At 37.9% G+C, this 13,832-nt stretch overlaps 1 protein-coding gene across 11 annotated transcripts in view; it reads right to left on the bottom strand.

Moving 5' to 3' along the window:
* Positions 1 to 13,832, bottom strand: part of ARHGAP12 (Rho GTPase activating protein 12) — a 125,684-nt gene that overhangs the window by 13,926 nt on the left and 97,926 nt on the right. For all 11 annotated transcript variants that reach the window (XM_065921205.1, XM_065921200.1, XM_065921208.1 and 8 more), the window contains 2 exons: positions 7,007 to 7,088; positions 1,312 to 1,413 (listed from right to left, as the gene is read on the bottom strand). In XM_065921205.1, the coding sequence (XP_065777277.1) occupies positions 1,312 to 1,413; positions 7,007 to 7,088 (184 nt within the window). The remainder of the gene's footprint in view (positions 1 to 1,311; positions 1,414 to 7,006; positions 7,089 to 13,832) is intronic.

Below are 13,832 nucleotides of genomic sequence, written 5' to 3'. Positions count from 1 at the left end.
TTCAGGATGGGGGACACATGCATACCCATGGCTGATTCATGTGAATGTATGGCAAAAACCACTACTGTAAAGTAATTAGCCTCCAATTAAAATAAATAATTTAATTTTTAAAAAAATGAATGAAATAAGTTTTTGATACATGCTTAAAAAAAATAAGAAAAAAATGTAGTCTCTGCTTGAAAATTTTTTCTTCTTTCTGGATAATCTAGTGGGGAAATAATTTACAGAAGATGTTAACTCTAGCTACATGAAAACAAGTGCTATTTTAAATGTGTAAACATGCAACATCTCTATTGTGGTTTCTCGTGAGTCTTGGAAGAGAGGAAACATTTGACAAGCAGAGACTAGCAGCCCTTGATACTTAAAGTAGATTGATCAGGAGTAAAAATCAACAGGACAGAAACTTAGGTTCCATTTGGGAAATGTCAACTCTTCCAATCCCCCTGAATAACAGGAGGAAAGGCCTGAGACAGGAGGCTCTAAAGAAACGCTATTTGCAAAGTTGGTCTGAACACCCCCTGCTCTCCACACACGCAGTGACCATGGCTCCTCCACCAGTAGGTGGACCTTGAATTTTTGGCCAGCTGCCTGGCTCACTTTAAGACACAGGACACACTGGTGTTTGACTCTTCATCCAGATCTCAAGAAGCCCAAGGGCTCCCACTCTGGCCCTCTGGGAACCCTGAACGTGAAGAAGCCCAGAGTCACTCCACTGAACAAGGAGAGAGCCAGTGAAGACCAGCCCAGCCAGCAGCGAGCACCGAGCCTGGACAGGGGAACTCGACTGTTCAGCCCCACGCAATCTGCTGGACGACTGAAGCCTGATGACCAGACCCGGGTGAGGTCAGCACCACCATTCAGCTCTGAGCATCAGAACCACCACTCGGCTCTGGGCAGGCCGAACTGAGCAAACAACGTGCATCTTTTCTTGGGCTACTGAGTTTGGGGTGGTCTGTTAGGCAGCAATAAGTATGTGTTACTGTGGGGAGCTTTTTGTGACACTGGGAAGGCTTTAACTTACTTTTTAATATTGGATTTTGTGGGTAAAGGAAACCACACCTTTTATTGTTGTTGGGGAAATGCAAGACTTGGAACAAAGGCTTATAATATAAAGTTTGAGATCTAATCACTCATGCAAATGAAGCTAGATCTTTACACCAGCTTTTTTGACTTAAAAGTCAAATACAAACTGACTTAATAACTAACTGTGCCTTAACTAGTCACACTGAAAGACAATTTCCCCAATAACTCAAAAAGAACATAAAATTACTATGGTTAAGAATGAGGATTATACTTAGACAATAATATTACCTCAAATACATTCTTTTTGCTGGATTTATCCTTTGAAGCCATCTCAATGGTCGCTCCCTTAAGGTCCACCGTGAACTCTGGTTTGGACTGATTACTCCCAAACTTTGTTTTGGAAAAAAAGGAAAAACCTTTGTTATATTCATATACATACATGTATCCAAGAAGAATTAAGACCAATTTTATATTATTAACAATAAACGAAACAGAGGGTTACCTCAAATTCTTCTCTTTTTATATCATAAAATAACAATTCCTACTTGAAATTGAAAAATGTTTGTAAGACATGATTACATATAGTTCACTGAAAAGGAAACAAAATGGCTCAACCTCCATCATTATAAGGAAAATACAAAGTAAAGCCACGCTAAAATCTTTTTTCACCCATTAGTATAAAAACAACATCAAAAAGTTTGATGAAAAATTACATTGGTGAGGCTAGAGAGTAATAGGCCCTCATTTGCAAGTGGGCTATAAACCAGAATTCCTGGAGAGGGAAAATTGCTAATACTATATTTTCAAATTTATAAACTCGTGTATACTGTGGCTGAGCAATTCTAATTTTTGGAATTCATTCTAAACTATCCATAATTATGTAAAATGACATGTTCAAAAGGTCATATTCTTATATACATATAAATAACATCTGGCAGATAACCAAGTTCTTTTCCACTGAAAAAACATTCTCTAAACCTGATTCTGTACTTTCAAAGGTTATTTCCTCATCGACTCTTTATGTTGTCAACAACTAACAATAACTTGTAAAGACAAAATCCTGAGCCCCATGTTCTTTTATTCAGCATTTGCTGGAAATAAAAGCTGGAGCCAGATGCTCTAAAGCCTCAACAATTGAAAGAGGAACGGTGAACAGATCAGGAAGACAGTGGACATGGGTGGTTTGAGAAGAAGCAGCATTTAGTTGGCTATTATATTTTGTTAACCAGATAAGGAAAAGGTTAGTAAGCAGCAGAAAAATGTATGTTAAATATAGACCTACTCTATATATTGCCATCATTAACTTAAATTTGTTTCATCTATTAACTGAGAACAGAAAATAGCATTCCTATGTTACTGTAGGATTTGGAGGTTTAAAAAATCCTTACAGGCTGATGAATTGTCATCTTCAAGTTCATAAAGATTTGTTATAGAAACTCTCACTTGCTAAAATATTATCAAATTCTATTTGTCACTGGAAATGAATCTTACCCACCAATCTTGTGATAACTTACTCACTATTCGTAACGTCAATGACAACATTTGTAATTTCACTTTTAATAAATGCTTCAACTTCATCTGTTCCCTTTTACTACATCTTTTCAGTTGGTCTTAAATACTATAGGTGACATAACTAAACAAAACTCAAGGTATTATATGGGATTTATTAGTGGAATCAAAACAAAATTCACACTATTTCATGGAAATAGTGGAACAATTAAAAAATCACAAAACAAATTTTAACAATTCCACAGAGCCTCTGCCTTCTTTATACCTTTTGTCACTCAAAAAACATTAAAATTAATTCACATTGTAATTTAAAAATCACTGCAATTAAATCACAAAGTTATGATGGGCACAGATAACTTTCTGAGCAAATCTGATATATTTCGAAAGTTATAAAACTTAAATGGATACATTTAACAAAATGATAAAAATTAAATATAGTTTTACTTGTCATCATGACATGCTTGGTAGATAATGAGTTATAAGCCAAGATATAAATAACCAACCAAATAAGTTATAGTAATCAAATACAATGACATGACAAAAAATGCTATAAAAATGCTCTACTGTGAAAAAAAAAATGCTCTACTGTAATCAGCAAAACTTTCCATTATTTCTCAAAATCCAGTCCTGCTTTTCTCTACTGTAATCATCGCCCCAATGCATTCATGGAAAAGAAAACAGAACGACTGTGGCAAGGGACATGCAACAAGAACACATACAGTGACAGCGGAAACGGGATCAGATTTTACATATGCAACAGCAGGCCGGCGGCGGACAGAGATTTTCCAGGAAGAAAGCAGCGAGAGCAGGAGCTCAGAGACTGAGCCCTGCTGGCAGAATGACTTGATGGGAAAAGGGAAGAAAATGACGATGTCATTACAGTGCACAATGGCAAAATGACATACAAGAGAAAACCATAATGGAACCAGGCAGGACAAAAATACAACTCTGCAAGCAGACACAACACAGGCAAAGCTACATCTCCAAAATATTTTCCAAAAGCCCTAGAATTTATCTCAGGGTATTTTCTGACTTTGTTATTCTATCAATTTATGCTTATCTTTGAGATGAATGCTTTTTTACAACTTACTTTGAACAGACTTGTCCTCCCTTATATTCACAAGGGAAGACTCAGTGGGTAATAGAGAGGAGTCGTATAGCCCCTCCTCACAAAGCCTTGCGCCTCCTCCCTGTGGCCGGCGGGGCCACGTACTCTGGTTCCTGTCTAAGCTCTCTCTGAGGAGAGGCCCTGCCCTCCAGCTCGCCTCCCCTTACACAGGGACTGTGGCTCTCCACCAGAGGCAAGGCTGTCACCCAGGGACACCTGGTGAGTTCTGGAGCCGAGCTGGAGGCGGAGGTGTTGCCATCACCCGCTGAACAAATAAGGTGAAAGGAGGTAAGAAAAGGGCAAGTATAATTTAAGTTACTGATCTAACAACTCCGGGGACAACTAATACTTTCCAGGAAACAAGTGACGTCTACCCATTCCGAAGGAGAAGGAGAGGCTGGCTGGATTCTGGATGCTGCGGCACTGGTGTAAAATTATCTTACAGACAGCATGTGCACATGTCATTTGCTCCATCTTAACTACCCATGAAATTACAAATAAATATAAAGCATGAAAGGTTTTCTTAAAAACAGAGGTTCAAATAGTATGGATGGTTTTGCTCAGCGTCCCATCCATGCGTATATGCCCAGGAGTGAGTGTAAGATCTGAATTGGCTATTCCTTCCAGGGGATCTCAGTAGAGGTTTTTGCACTTAGTGTGAAACTAATCTGTAAAGAATCATACGTTTCCAACATAGCCCTGGAACAAACCATTTGAGGCCAACTGAAGGAAAAATGATGTCTTCCAACAGTAAAGGGAAAAAACTGACTCTGCCAGAGACTGACTCCTGACAGCATCTTCCTAAGCTACACTCAAAGGAAATTTTCACTGGAGGTGATTCTTGTCTTTTTGGCTTACATGCCAGCCTCAGGTAAGACGTGATTTCACTGTATAAACAGGACACATTTTACTTGTGATAGATCTAGCTAGTGACTGAGTAGAGAAACAAAGCTGGGAGTCTTTCAAATCCTTTGTGAACAATCCTAATTACAGAGTTAACTAAAAAGCATCTTGCATATTTCATCAATTTTTCATATTCATGAGTGTTATATATACCAAAATATATTACACATACTTACACTTTTTTTATTTGAATAATCTTATTTGCTTTTATTTAGGCTTAAATTAGATTCAATTCCCTTATTATGTGTTACATATGGGAAGAAAAAGCAAGGTGGTTTGATGTTTTTTAGTTAGCCATACAATAAAAATTAAGAACTGACTGCATAATCAAGCATTTTATCATATCCCACATGTTTAGTTTTTAAGACTTTAAAACACAGTGTGATGACTATGTTTTGTCGAATTATACCAATCTGAAATGATTATCATAATGTATTACTGACAATATATTAATAAAATTTCATTTAAAGGCAAAAACTCAAATAGTGAATCTCTAAAGTTAAAACGCTATTAAGAATTTCACAATTTCCAAATTGGTGAGCTCAGTGAATTTTAAGCGATGTTTCTGCTATTACCACATGGTAATGCAGTAACCCAACTTGAGATGATGAACAGAAATACCCTATGCCCTCCGCTGGCACTAATTTTAATTATGAGTTCTGATTTATGTAAAGTCTTCAAGAGACCTTCTTAAAATGCAACCATTAGTCTATACTAATCGTTCTGTGCTGGCGTATTCACTTAACATCCCCTAATTAGAAAAAAAATTCACTTTCTTTAAGTCACAGTGGCACCAGTGGTAAAGAAACTGCCTGCCAGTGCAGGAGACATAAGAGACATGGGTTCGATCCCTGTGTAGGGAAGATCTCCTGGAGAAGGAAATGGCTACCCACTCCAATACGCTTACCTAGAGAATCCCATGGACAGAGGAGTTTGGCGGGCTACAGTCCATAGGGTTGCAAAGAGTCTGACACAACTGAAGCAGCTTAGCAGCACGGACATATCTGCCTACCTCAATGATGCTTCACTTACCAGTGATCTAAGTACTTGTTTTATTTGTATATACTACAACCTGCAATCTTTAAGGATTGATAACTATCAAATAAATGATCATTATCCAATTTTCTTCAGTAACTTTTTTATTACTTTAATCTCTAATTGCTTCTCCATTGCTTTCATTCACTTTCTTCACTCAATTTCAAATAAAAGTTGAGCCACAAGTAGAAAGAATAAATAACTACATCATCTTCTAGAAATGCGTGAATATAACAGAAAAGTACCACACGCTTCACCTCAGGTGACAAAGGAAAAATAATTATCAATTTACTTTAAGACAAGTCAAACAAAAATTTCAATCTTTTAATGTGGATAAGCAATCACAGGTCAGTTTCACTGTACTGGCAGACCAGAGAGCAAATCGAAGCAAAAGAGAAGAAATATTGCAGACAGTTCCTATCTGCACTCAATCCAACAGTTTTGGAGGTTACTGCATCACAGTGTTTGAGGACTAGCGTGCTCTGTGACACTCCTGGCTCTGAACAATGTTACATGACTGTAAAGGTATGTGACTGAAATTTGCTTTGATTTTACAAATGGATTTCTCTTTTATCAAAGGTAAGGCCAACAGGTCCTAGTCATTTTAAAGCAACTCAGTAATTTTAAGAAATATTCATTAAGGTAGAATATAAAGCAGACAAAAGACAATAGCTTAATTTCATTTTTAAATCTTTCTGGAAATACCCAGAGCATGGACTCTGGAGCCAAAATGATAGCCAGATCTGCCATTCTAAGACTTTGAGCAAGTCACTGACTTTAGCTCTAAGACTTTGAGCGAGTCACTGAACTGTTTCACACCTCATTTTCTCATCTCCAACAGGGGAGGAGGGGATGACAAACAGCACTCTCCCAGAGTTAAGAGAATAATACATATATTTATATATATATATATATACACACACACACAACATACACACACATCCCATCCTCTATACTTAGAACAGTATCTCATACATTTTCAGCATTTAAAAAATGTTAACCTATTATGTCACAAATTATAATTTTTGGTATTTATATTATAAATAACCAAGAATTAACAGTAGTAAATACTCAAATATACAAACAGCTTCAAAATCCCACAAGTAATGGTGACATTTCGTTTTCTTATTGAAATCTGACTAGTATCCAAGGGTCAGGTCACAAATCAAGGTGGGGCTTGCCACATGACTGCTTATTTTCTGACTAAATACCTGAAAGAGTAAAGTCAGGATTTTAATAATACGAGTCAACTTTTCTAAGTGGCCCTTTTCTTTCTCTTATGAGTCAAAATGCATCTTTAACTAAGAAAGCCTCATTTATTTGCACAAGAGCGGTAGTTAGAAGGACTCTGGAATACCTTATGAAATTCAACCAATACCGTCCATATAATTTAAATGTGTAAAGCCTCCAAAGAAAAGAAATACTTACCCAACTTGTGCTACTTCCTTGGGTTTTGGTGAAGAGTAAAGATGAACCCTGCAAAACGGCCCAGGAAGACAACCAGTTCTTTCTACAATGAAAAGATGGCCAATAAGAACTGCATATCCTGCTTTTCCAATCAAACCTAAAAAATTAAAATCTACTTCACTGATATTAATGTGGTCCATGATTTATACTCATTACTGACATTCTTACTGTTTTTATTGGGGATATAATTCAAATGGAAACTACAATCCTTTTATATCCCCAAAGCAAATGAAGTAAATTAAGAGATACAGATTATCAGAATAACTACCCATCTAATCATGTTCACATGAGAGTAATCTAGCAAGCACATCTGTGACCAAGGACACTAATTCAAAATCATATGAACGGAATGCTACATTTGGCAAGAATTCTTATTCACAATCAAACAGTAGACAAACAGGATTATCTTAACCTGACTCACTGCAGATTGTTTTCTATGTCTTAGTTATCATCCTTCCCCTAATGAGGCTGCACTAGGTAAGCACTAGACACTAGGTACATTCTAAACTCCATGCTGAATGATCATCACTAAGGTTACTAAAGTGAGACATTCAAAAACTTTTCTAAATTACAAAATCAACACACACACGCGATCAAAATTCTGAGCACAGAAATGTATAAAGGAAAGGCCTCATTTCTTCTCTTTCAATTCCTACACTAAAGGTAAAAATGTTTACCTTTTAGGCGACTTAATTGCTGGCAGGCTAAAATGAACATCAAATATATCTTCCACAGGAATTTAAGGCTTGCCTTATAGCCAAACATATGGTATGTTTTGTGACAACGTTATACACACTCCTAAGAAGGTTTATTCTCCATTTGCAGAATGTAGAATTTACAATCTATCAATTAGACCTACTTTATTATTTTACAACTTTTTACATCTACCTGACCTTGAAAAGTAAAATAAAGTTTACTCCCACAGAGTCTCTATTTTTCCTTTTCTTTCCTGTTTTGCTAATAGTCATTATGCTACTTACTTGGACTATTTCTAATTAGGTTTTCACTGTGAGTTGATCCATAGGGCTTTATCATTTTAAAGATGTTAGTGATTCCCCTTAGTTGAAACGATCTACTTTCTCTATGGAAAGGGATATTCTCATATTCCTTTGATACGCCTTTGTGCTTAATTTTCTAAACCATTTCTCAGATGTCTCTTTTAAGAATGTGCTGGATTTTGTTTTGTGCTTCACTCTAAACATGTTTTTCTTTCAATGAGCAACATATTTTGGAAGGATTTATTTTCATTTCTAAATTTATTTTATACTCAATCTTATATTTCTTTAGATAGTATCTACTAACCTCTCTGAAAAATGCTAAAATATATTTCCACTTCAAATATACTTCTACTTTAAATAAGCTTTTTGAGTTAATTTTCAAAATCAGAAAAACTGGAATGTATCAGTTCAGTTCAGTTCAGTCGCTCAGTTGTGTCCGACGCTTTGCAACCCCATGAATCGCAGCACGCCAGGCCTCCCTGTCCATCACAAACTCCCGGAGTTTACCCAAACTCATGTCCATCGAGTCGGTGATGCCATCCAGCCATCTCATCCTCTGTTGCCCCCTTCTCCTCCTGCCCCCAATCCTTCCCAGCATTAGGGTCTTTTCCAATGAGTTAAGTCTTTGCATGCGGTGGCCAAACTATTGGAGTTTCAGCTTCAGCATCAGTCCTTCCAACGAACACCCAGGACTGATCTCCTTTAGGATGGACTGGTTGGATATCCTTGCAGTCCAAGGGACTGTCAAGAGTCTTCTCCAACACCACAGTTCAAAAGCATCAATTCTTTGGTGCTCAGCTTTCTTCACAGTTCAACTCTCACATCTATACATGACCACTGGAAAAACCATAGTCTTGACTAGATGGACCTTTGTTGGCAAAGTAATGTCTCTGCTTTTTAATATGCTATCTAGGTTGTATGTCTCAGAATAAATAATGGATATTTGAATACTGAGTGAATGATAGTTCCCTTGAGGTCTGTGTGACTGAACTGCAGGCAGAAATTAGTCATGTTTTTTTCATGGAACCAATTTTTTTCCCCTAAAAAAACAACTTTCTGTGATACACTGTGATTATTTAAACTTGACTATTTGGCAGGTAGACATTATCTCAAAAATGGATGAAGTGAGTCTGTCATTTCAAGGAAAATAAATGATAGTATATGTTGACAATAAAAAATTAAAGCTGTCAAACAGAAAGCAGAATTTTGGAAAACTCAGCACTTGTGCCACATTAAGGTTGACAATATTCCAAAACTTAGTGACTTTGACAATGATAATACTGATTTGTGATTCTTTGATATCATAAAATAAAATGTGCCAACATTTGAAAAATCAGCAACCTTCATAAATTGGTATTTTCCAAATGACCTACAAGATGCTACAAAATTATGCACAGGTAAAAGATTCATGCAAAATGCAACACAGACCCATGGATTTTAACATAACTGAGTATGAAAAAGTCAGTCTCTCCCAAAAGGAAGTTTCCATAAGCCTCTGATCCTTATCCATCAGAGAGCAGACAGAATGAAAACCAGTCACAGAAAACTAACCAAACTGACCAAATGGACCACAGCCTTGTCTAACTCAATGAAACTATGAGCCATGCCATATAGAGCCACCCAAGACAGAAAGGTCATGGTGGAGAATTCTGACAAAACATGGTCCACTGGAGAAGGAAATGGCAAACCACTTCAGTATTCTTGCCTTGAGAACCCCATGAACAGTATGGAAAGGCAAAAAGGATACGACACTGAAAGATGAATTTCCCAGGTCAGTAGGTGCCCAATATGCTACTGGAGAAGAGTGGAGAAATAACTCCAGAAAGAATAAGAGATGTAGCCAAAGCAAAAACAGTGCCCAGTTCTGGATGTGACTGGTGATGGAAGTAAAGTACGAAGCTGTAAAGAACAATACTGCATAGGAACCAGGAATGTTAGGTCCATGAATCAAGGTAAATTAGAAGTGGTCAAACAGATGGCAAGAGTAAACATCGACATTTTAGGAATCAGTGAACTAAAATGGACTGGAATGGACAAATTTAATGACACAATGATCTCTGTTCTTTTCCAAGGCAAACAATTAAATATCACAGTAATCCGAGTCTATGCCCCAACAGTAACGCTGAAGAAGCTGAAGTTGAACGGTTCTATGAGGACCTACAAGAACTTCTAGAACTAACTCCGAAAAAAGATGCCCTTTTCATCATAGTAGACTGGAATGCAAAAGTGGGAAGTCAAGAGATACCTGGAGTAACAGGTAAATTTGGTCTTGGAGTACAAAATGAAGCAGGGCAAAGGCTAACAGAGTTTTGCCAAGAGAATGCACTGGTAGCAAACACCCTCCTCCAACAACACAAGACTCTACACATGGACATCACCAGATGGTCAATACCGAAATCAGACTGATTGTATTTGCAGCCAAAGATGGAGAAGTTCTACACAGTCAGCAAAAAAAAGACTGGGAACTGACTGTGGCTGAGATCATGAACTGCTTATTCCCAAATTCAGACTTAAATTGAAGTAGGGAAAACCACTAGGCCATTCAGATATGGCCTAAATCAAATGCCTTACAGTGGAAATGACAAATAGATTCAAGAGATTAGATCTGATAGACAGAGTGCCTGAAGAACCATGGACGGAGGTTTGTGACACCGTACAGGAGGCAGGGATCAAATCCATCTCTAAGAAAAAAAATGCAAAAAGGCAAAATGGTTGGCTGAGAAGGTCTTACAAATAACTGGAAAAAGAAGGGAAGCTACAGGCAAAGGATAAAAGGAAAGACATACGCATTTAAATGCAGAGTTCCAAAGAATAGCAGAGAGAGATAAGAAAGCCTTCCTCAGTGATCAATGCAAAGAAATGGAGGAAAACAGTAGAACGGGAAAGACTGGAGATCTCTTCAAGAAAATTAGAGATACCAAGGGAATATTTCATGCAAAGATGGGAACAATAAAGAACAGAAACAGTATGCTGTTAAAGTGCTGCACTCAATATGCTAGCCAATTTGGAAAACTCAGCAGCGGCCACAGGACTGGAAAAGGTCAGTTTTCATTCCAATCCCAAAGAAAGACAATGCCAAAGAATGTTCAACTACCACACAGCTGCACTCATCTCACACACTAGCAAAGTAATGCTCGAAATTCTCCAAGGCAGGCTTTAACTGTACACAAATCGTCAACTTCCATATGTTCAAGTCGGATTTAGAAAAGGCAGAGGAACCATAGACCAAATTGCCAACATCCATTGGATCATAGAAAAAGCAAAAGACTTCCGGAAAAAAAAGAATCTACTTCTGTTTTATTGTTTATGCCAAAGCCTTTGACTGTGTAGATCACAATAAATTGTGGAAGATTCTTCAAGAGATGGGAATACCAGACCACCTGACCTGCCTCCTGAGAAATCTGTATGCAGGTCAAGAAGCAACAGTTAAAATCAAAGATGGAATAACAGACTGGTTCCAGATTGGGAAAGGAGTACGTCAAGGTTGTATACTGTCACCCTGCTTATTTAACTGCTATGCAGAGTAGATCATGCGAAATGCTGAGTGGGAGGAAGCACAAGCTGGAATCAAGATTGCTGGGAGAAATATCAATAACCTCAGATATGCTGATGACACAACCTTTATGGCAGAAAGCAAAGAAAAACTAAAGAAACTCTTGATGAACGTGAAAGAGAGTGAAAAAGCTGGCTTAAAACTCAACATTCAGAAAACAAATATCATGGCATCCAATCCCATCATTTCATGGCAACTGCATGGGGAAACAATGGAAACAGTGAGAGACGTTAATTTGGGGGGCTACAAAAGCACTGCAGATGGTCACTGCAGCCATGAAATTAAGACATTTGCTCCTTGGAAGAAAAGCTATGAGCAACCTAGACAACATATTAAAAAGCAGAGACATTACTTTGCTGACAAAGATTCATCTAGTCAAAGCTATGGTTTTTCCAGGAGTCATGTAGGGATGTGAGAGTTGGACTATAAAGAAAGCTGAGCACCAAAGAATTGGTGCTTTTCAACTGTGGTGTTGGAGAAGACTCTTGAGAGTCCCTTGGACTGCAAGGAGATCCAACCAGTCAGTCCTAAAGGAAATCAGTTCTGAATATTCATTGGAGGGACTAATCCTGAAGCTGAAACTCTTATACTTTGGCCACCTGATGCAAAGAACTGACTCCTTGGAAAAGACCCCGATGCTGGGAAAGATTGAAGGCAGGAGGAGAAGGGGATGACAGAGGATGAGATGGTTGGATGGCATCACTGACTCAATGGACATGAGTCTGAGCAAGCTCCGGGAGCTGGTGATGGACAGGGCATGCTGCAGTCCATGGGGGTCACAAAGAGTCAAGACACAACTGAATGACTGAACAACAAAATATGAATAAATTTGAATATAATGAAATAGATGTACTCTTAGGAAAAGTATTCTAAAAGAAGTAGAAAATCCAAAAGACTATCATGAGAAAAATGACAACAACAAAAACAGAGAAAGTGGCCAAAGACCTACTTACACTACTTATTTCTGAAAGGAAAAAAGATCCAATTCACCGACTTCCACCAAGGAACAGCTTAAGGAATAGACAACTGCAGTACTTATAAAAGTTATTTCAGAGAACTGAAGAGACAAACTTCCAAGTACAAAAATCTGACAAAGACAGTTCAATTAAAGCAAATCTAAAAACCTTGACTACAATTTTTTTTTTACATGTAAATTTTAAACTCTTTCTTAAACAGACTGACACTTTGGCTATAAAACCACAGCATTTCAACAGTTTTTTTTAATCGGAGAAAGTGTAACTTAAAAAAAGCTAATTTCCTAAATTCATTACCCAAAAAATCAACAACCCAGACTTTCCCAGTGGTACAATAGATAAAAATCTGCCTGCCCATGCAGAGGACACAGGTTCGATCCCTGGCCTGCGAAGATTCCACAGCAGCGGAGCAACTAAGCTCATGTGCCACAACTACTGAGCCTGCGCTCCACAATTAGAGAAGCCATTGCGATGAGAAGCTTGCTCACTGCAACCAGACAGTAGTTCCCTCTTGCTGCAGCTAGAGAAAGCCTGCACAGCAACAAAGACCCAGTGCATCCAAAATTAATTAATTAAAAAAAACCCAACAACCTAAGAGAAAAAGAGTCAAAGAGTATAAACTGATAATTCAACAACAACAAAGAAATACATATGGTTTGTGACACTCTACCCCACTAAAAGAAATGCAAATAAAAATACAATTTCTCTCTGATCTCCAGTAACAAAGATCAAAGAGTCTGACAACATATTGAACTGGCAAAGTTGCAGAGAAAACCCAGGCTCCTGGAGTTGGGACTGACTGAGGACCTTGAGGCATAATCTGAAATTGTATCAACGTGACCAGTGCATATGGCTTAGCAACTCCACTTCTATAAAATTTATTCTACAGGCATATCTACATACTCACAAAATGAGCTGTGCAAGACACTGAGTGTAATACTGTTTTTAATAGCAAAAGATGTAAAAGTCCTGTCTACAGTCCTACCACCCTGAACGCCCCTGATCTTGTCTGATCTCGGAAGCTAAGCAGGGTCGGGCCTGGTTAGTACTTGGATGGGTAATGTAAAAGTCCTAAATGTTTACCAATAGACAGGCACATACTTGCAAATAACAATTAAATAAACTATGATACAGCCATATAACATATAACTATGGGCTTTCCAGGTGGCTCCGGGGAAACAAAGAATCTGCCTGCCAATGCAGGAGTTCCATCCATGGGGCAGGAAGAGCCCCTGGAGGAAAAAAAGGCAACCCAACCCAGT

Source organism: Muntiacus reevesi, chromosome 2 (assembly GCF_963930625.1).
Source record: "Muntiacus reevesi chromosome 2, mMunRee1.1, whole genome shotgun sequence".
In the NCBI taxonomy this organism is placed as follows: domain Eukaryota; kingdom Metazoa; phylum Chordata; class Mammalia; order Artiodactyla; family Cervidae; genus Muntiacus; species Muntiacus reevesi.
Note: the sequence above shows the minus strand (reverse complement) of the source record. Positions and strands in the feature narration are given on the sequence as shown.